The sequence below is a fragment of the Choloepus didactylus genome, chromosome X (assembly GCF_015220235.1).
Source record: "Choloepus didactylus isolate mChoDid1 chromosome X, mChoDid1.pri, whole genome shotgun sequence".
Classification (NCBI taxonomy): Eukaryota; Metazoa; Chordata; class Mammalia; order Pilosa; family Megalonychidae; genus Choloepus; species Choloepus didactylus.
In genome coordinates, this window is record NC_051334.1 from 181341413 (window position 1) to 181347913 (window position 6501).

General features: G+C 39.5%; 1 protein-coding gene across 1 annotated transcript; it reads right to left on the reverse strand.

Moving 5' to 3' along the window:
* Positions 1-425: 425 nt before the first annotated feature.
* On the reverse strand, positions 426-2342 carry LOC119522503 (heat shock-related 70 kDa protein 2-like). The gene is given in 3 exon segments (XM_037820931.1): positions 426-799; positions 802-859; positions 861-2342. Coding segments are annotated over 3 exon segments (1914 nt in total).
* Between the last annotated feature and the right edge of the window lie 4159 nt (positions 2343-6501).

Genomic DNA, 6501 nt, shown 5'->3' on the forward strand with positions numbered 1-6501 from the left:
AGCTGAGAAGAACAAAATATTGTTATACAAGTTTGCAGGCAGAGAGCCACAATAATTAATAGCAAGGAGTAATGGTTATCAAAGTGGTGAAACCGTGGGATGATAATACAACCTCTTTCTTGTTACCAAGGTTAACTGTTTAAATGTTTTATAAGCGTTAATTCCAAATAAGCCTCCACCCACAAACTTCGAGGGTTAAAGAATGTGTCCGAGTTCAAAAACCTGCAAGACATATTAAGAGAAAAATAGTAAAGTGTTGAATAAACTTGCAAACACATTTTTATCACTAAACTAAGTTTTGAACCTTCCCTTTTTTTTTTAATATTTCCTTTTTCATACATGCTGATGCAGACTAAGAATAAAATATTGAAGTAGAAACCACACAAACAGTGTAGCACTGGAAAGGTTTTCCAAAGAGTGACTGTTTAGTCCACTTCATCAGTACTTGACCTAGGCTCCTCTGAGCTGTAGGTGTTGCAGCGGCCAGATCGTACTGAGAAACAAACCTTGATAAAACTCAGGTTGAAAATTCTTTCAAGCTCTTTCTGCTTATGCTTGTACTCCTCTATTTCAGCCATTTGATTGCACTCGATCCAGTTTAACACTTCCCAGCACTTTTCAAGAATCATCTTTCTATCTTCTTTTCCATATTTGATTCTCCTATCATTATTTTCCACTGTTTGTATGACATCAAAGATGTAGGAGTCCATAGAATTTCTGCCTTCCACCCTATCTCTATTGGCTTCGTCTTCTAATCTATATTTTTCTGCTTCTGCAACCATCTGGTCAATATCATCTTACTGAGACTGCCTTTGTCATTAGTAATGGGGATGTTGTTCTTCCTGCCTATACTTTTGTCTACCAGCAGTGATGTTGAGAATGCCATTGGAGTCTATGTTGAAGGTTACCTGGATTTCGGGGATGCCACGGTAAGCTGGAGGGATCCCAGTAAGTTCAACATTGCCTAGCAGTATATTACTTTTATCTAAAGCCCTTTCTCCCTCAAACATTTTCACCAAGACAGTAGTCTGGTTGTCAAGGTAGGTTGTGAACATCTCAGTTTGCATCGTAGGAATGGTGGTGTTTCTCTTGATCAAAGGTGACATAAAACCCCCTGCTGTTTCAATGCCTAGAGAGAGAGGGGTGACATCAAAGAGCAGGAGACCTTGCACATTTTCTGATTTGTCACCCATGAGAACAGCTGCTTGCACAGCTGCACCATATGCCACGGCCTCATCAGGGTTGATGGTCTTGTTGAGCTGCTTTCCAGTGAAGAAATCTTTCAGCAACTTCTGGATCTTAGGGATATAAGGAGACCCACCCACCAGCACAATTTCATGAATCTGGCTCTTGTCAAGGCTAGCATCCTTCAGAGCCTTCTCTACTAGCTTCAGGGTTCCACGGAAGAGGTCAGCATTGAGCACCTCGAAGAGGGCACAGGACATGAAAGTGTAGAAATCCACACCCTCGTAGAATGAACCAATTTCAATGCCAGCGTGAGCAGAGAAACTCAAGAGGTATTTTGCATTCTCACAGGTGATCCTGAGGCAGCACACTACCCACTTGTCAGAGGTTACCTCCTTCTTGTGTTTGCATCTGAACTTTTTAATCGGGTGGTTCGCCATCCGGTTGTCAAAATCTTCCCCACCCAGGTGGGTGTCACCAGCTGTGGATTTTACTTCGAAGATGCCTTCGTGCATGTTTAGGATGGATACATCGAAGGTGCCACCACCCAAGTCAAAGATCAGCACGTTTTTCCCTTGTTTAAAGCTTCTTTTTTTGTCCAGGCTATAGGCTATGGCTGTGGCCATGGGCTCATTAATGATTCTCAGGACGCTGAGACCAGCAATGGTCCCTGCATCCTTGGTGGCCTGATGCTGTGAATCACTGAAGTAAGCTGGAACAGTAATTACCACATGTTCTACTTTTTTCCCTAAATAGGCTTTGGCAAACTCCTTCATCTTGCTTAGACCCATGAAAGAGATCTCCTCTGGGAAAAAAGTCTTATTAACACCTTTATATTTTGCCATTATTTTGGGCTTTCCTTTTTCACAAATCACTTGGAAAGGCCAGTGCTTCATATGTGACTTAACTGTGGCATCATCAAACTTGCGACTAATCAGCTTCTTGGCATTAAAGATGGTGTTGATGGGGTCCATGGCCTCGTGGTTCTTAGCAGCCTCCCCGATGAGGCGTTCGCTGTCTGGGAAAGCTACATAACTTGGGGTGGTACGGGTGCCTTGGTAATTGGCGATGATCTCTACACTTTCATGCTGGAAGATACCCACACATGAGTAGATGGCACCCAGATCAATGCCAATGGCAGGACCTTTGGCAGACATCTTGACCGAAAGAGAGCAAAGGGAAAAAAGAGACAGAAAAAAGTAAAGAGAAGTCAGTGTAAACAATTCCCTCTCATAAACAACCTCCACATACAACCTATATCCTCTGTTTTCTTCACCACCTCCCTTTCATTGTATTTTGGTCCTTGGGTGGGTCAGACTCAAATAAATGAATTCAGCTTTCCAATTAATTCAGGTTGTGATGTGTTCCATTTTGTTTGCCATTGTTTTCAGACCTTCGTTACACTTGGTAATAGATTCCTGACTATACGGTGACCCTCCCTGCCCAACATCATGGCAACCAACAAGGCTTCAAAAGCCTCGGTGTCATGTATGGCTGCTCTCTTGTCCACATGCAGTTTGTTTCCAGGCCCAATCAATTTTTCCTCTTTAATGTCCTTTTTTGGGTGTCCTTTCCCACTGCTATCACTCTAGTCCAGAGTCCTATTACCTCAGGTCCAGATTATCACAGCAGTCTTCTCACTAGCATTTCTCCTTTATCATATTTCATGCCCTATTCATCACCAGCATTCACTCATTCACTCATTCGATAAACATTAATCATGTATCAACCATTTGCTGAATACTGTGTTAGAGGTTGAAGGCAAAGGGATGTGTTAGATATGGCTCCTACTCTCAAGGAACATCATCACACTGACCTTTTAAAAATCACTCCTTTTATGAGGTCAACCCCTGCTCAAAAATTTGCTTCCCATAACCCACCAAATAAAATAAAACAGATCCAACTTATCTTTCCTGCCAGGGTGGCTTTTGGAATCAGACAAACACAGGTTCAAATCCTGACTCTGCCATTTGTCATCTTGTTTATTAGTGATTAGGCAAGATTTTTAACCTCTCGGACCCTCAGTTCCCTCATCTTTAAAGTGTTTTTATGTATAGCTACCCATATAAGCACATAATAGACACTCACTAAAAGTTCCTCTGCCTTTCCTTGCCTTTGAATCAGTGGCATCCCCAAACACAGGCTCATATGGAGTATGAATATAAGGCATTCTTGATATCATCAAATAAATTTGACAGTTGGGGTAACTGAGGTGCAATGTGTGACGCAATTGGCCCTAGGTAACCCAGGGAGTTAGCAGCAAATGGAGAGCTAAAGAACTTCTGAGTCCCCATCAAAGCACTAAATGGAAGTAATCAGGAAATGCTTATGGAGGAAATTTGAGAGCAGAAAGGCAAGGGCCATTCTCCACCAGCAGAGTGTTTAGCTTTAGTGACCCAGATTTCAAACATGGGGCAATGTTCTCAGCTTAGAGGAAAAGGCTGGGTTTTCTTTTTCCTTCAAATGTCAATGTAGAAGTTATTGAAGAGTCTGCAAAATTGAAAGCACAACAAACTCTTGGCTGTGTGACATGAACGCAACAGAGTAGCATCTCCAGTAGAGGTAAAGATGGAATCAAAGAAAGTAGGCAGAGTGAGAGGGAAGGAAGCCATCCAGCTATAGAAGGTTAATCCTGGGCTGAGTTTTACAAACCATCGCCTCTAAGCCATTCATATGACAGACAAGGAAACTGAGGCCCACAGAGGTCAAGGGATGGCCCAAGATTGCACAGATACATATAGAAAGAGCTGGGATGCCTGACTTTTAAAAATCCTGTGATTTTTCCATTTGACTGCACTGGCTACTCAGAAATGAATAGTTTTATCATCGGGCATTTGCTGAATACTACCTATGTGCGAATCATTGGGCAGAGTGATGAGGAAACGAAAAGTTGATAAGTTATACCTGGGCTGAAAGTGGGTAGAAAGTAGAGGGAAGAAAAGTTGTTCAGTTCTTCCAAGTGTGAGTGCATCCACAGTTTCATAGACAAAATTCATAAATGTCTGTATTCATAGCCAGCCTAAGCAAGATGACTCCAAAAGAGGTTATTACACTGTCATTTAAAATTAAAATTTAATAAGTTATATTCAGCACTAGTTGAAAACATTCATAAATTTAATGAATCATCTAATTAAATACTGTATATGCAACAGTATGGAGCAGACTTAGAGAAAGCCTTAAGAGTTATTTTTATGCTTAAATGCAATTAGTAAGTAATGTTTTAAAAACAAAACCATCTTGAATTTCATGAAACTTGTTTTCTCAGCAGAAAATGATTATTTCATAAACTGTCCCTTGTTTTCAGGAATTACATGTTTATTTTTGCTTTCAATGCTAAGTAGTCAGCTGAACTACAATTTATATAGTCACTGTGTTGTATCAGTCTTAACTTAGCCAAGCTGGATTTCATGCAGAATGACTGCATGGCAATATTGTCCAGTATTTTGTTATGATGCCAAAATAATTTCATGTTAGCAGAGTCTATCATGGGGGGCCGGGAGGTTGTGCATTTTCTTAATCAGTCTGTGACAACTGGTTTCATTTATATAATTCTTCCTTAATATGCTTTCCTTTGCCAGTATTGTGTGGTAAAGTTACCCTTTACTCTCTTTGGGAAGTTATTAATGAGATATCATCTAAATTAGTATCTCAGCTAGCTTCAAGCCCAGCATACAGCATAAAGTAGACAGCTCAAATTGAAATATGACAAAAAATTTGCTATGCAAGTTCGTGGAGTACAAGTTTGGAAGTATTTAAGCTGTACCAGACTTGGTTTTGAACAACTCCTCCTTCCCATTCCCCCACCCCAGCTTCAGAGGGCCTTCTGGTAACTTTGGAACTTTGGTAATCTGTAGAACATTAAACGTCATCTTTCCAAGCAGCATGCTAATTGTGGCATAACTCATCTCTTTCATAACCCCAACTGCCAAATGAAAGAGCTTCAGATTTCCAAAGGGCAGAAATGTTGAGTTCCCCTCTTTCAGGTTTGTGGAGATAATCATTTCTTCTAAAAATAATTACTGTAAGTGCTGCATTCAGGAATCTAAGAAATCCAGGCAACAAAAGCAGATCGTCCACGTACTTTCATCTAGGATCTGGCATTCCCCACTCCCCCACCCCCACCACCACACTTTGTCCAAGAGTGGATTCTTTAATGAGGTTCACAGAATTTTGCTAATAAACAATGAGAATAAAACCTCTGTCCCTGTGCTAGCCTCGGGCTATGACTTTATTCCATTCATTTTCTTACATTATTTAGCATATACTATACAGTCTGGCCAAGGGTAAACTTTACTTTTCCTCCAATTCTACTATTTCGCAGGCCTTTCTATAGTTCCCCAGCAGCTGTGTCATCCCTAATGTAAAAATGATGATTTAGCCTTGGGTAAAAAGAAAATCAAGTTAAAGATGATAAATTGCTTTGGAAGATGAGAATAACGGCCTGAAATATATGATAGAAAATTATTGCACCCATTTTGAGTCTGAGGAAGAAAATCAGTTGACTTTTCTTTCCCTTTTGCCAGAGCAAAATGTGTCTCTGGAAAAGTCAAGGAATGAAACAGAGGGAGACAATTCATATAGCTCTATTCAACCAGAAATAGGAAAGGAGCCATAGGAAAAAAATCTGATTTATGATAATTATCAATAAAGAATGTCAAGAAGTTCCAAGAAACCTGCAGGTGTTTCTCTAAGTCAAATACATACCATCTTTGTTATTTCTGATAATGTGCAGTGAATTAAAATGTATTTATGCATATAGATGGTACATTTGATTATAACTCAAAAGCAGAATAATATCCCAATGCTTCCCATTAATGCCTATTCAGAAATGAGAATATGCTGAAGCATTATTTGCTAGCAGATGTACAGTGGTTAACATATGGGAATATCTAAAGTAGTTAACTTGCCCTAACCAGGATCATACATGCATATCTATTAGACTTTCAAAGACTTTGCAGGGCCAGAGAAGTAGGTCTGAATGTCAATTAATAAAAGGTTAAATGTGATGAAATACTTCAAAGTGCTTTGTAAATGTAAACTGCTATACAAATGCAATATATTATTATTAATTTAGGATATAGCAAATACATTTCAGAAACATAAAATAAGCATAAATATAAATACATATGTTTATACACACATACACGTGTACATATCTATATATGTAATAATTCTTAGATGTCAACTAGACTGCTAATGTTTTGAAAAGAATGTTCACTTAAAAATCTCTGCCCTAAAAATGCAGAATAAGCTCTAAGGGCAGATGAGGACCTGGGATCCGGGAGGGCATACAAAAGGTTTTAACTGTATAATAAT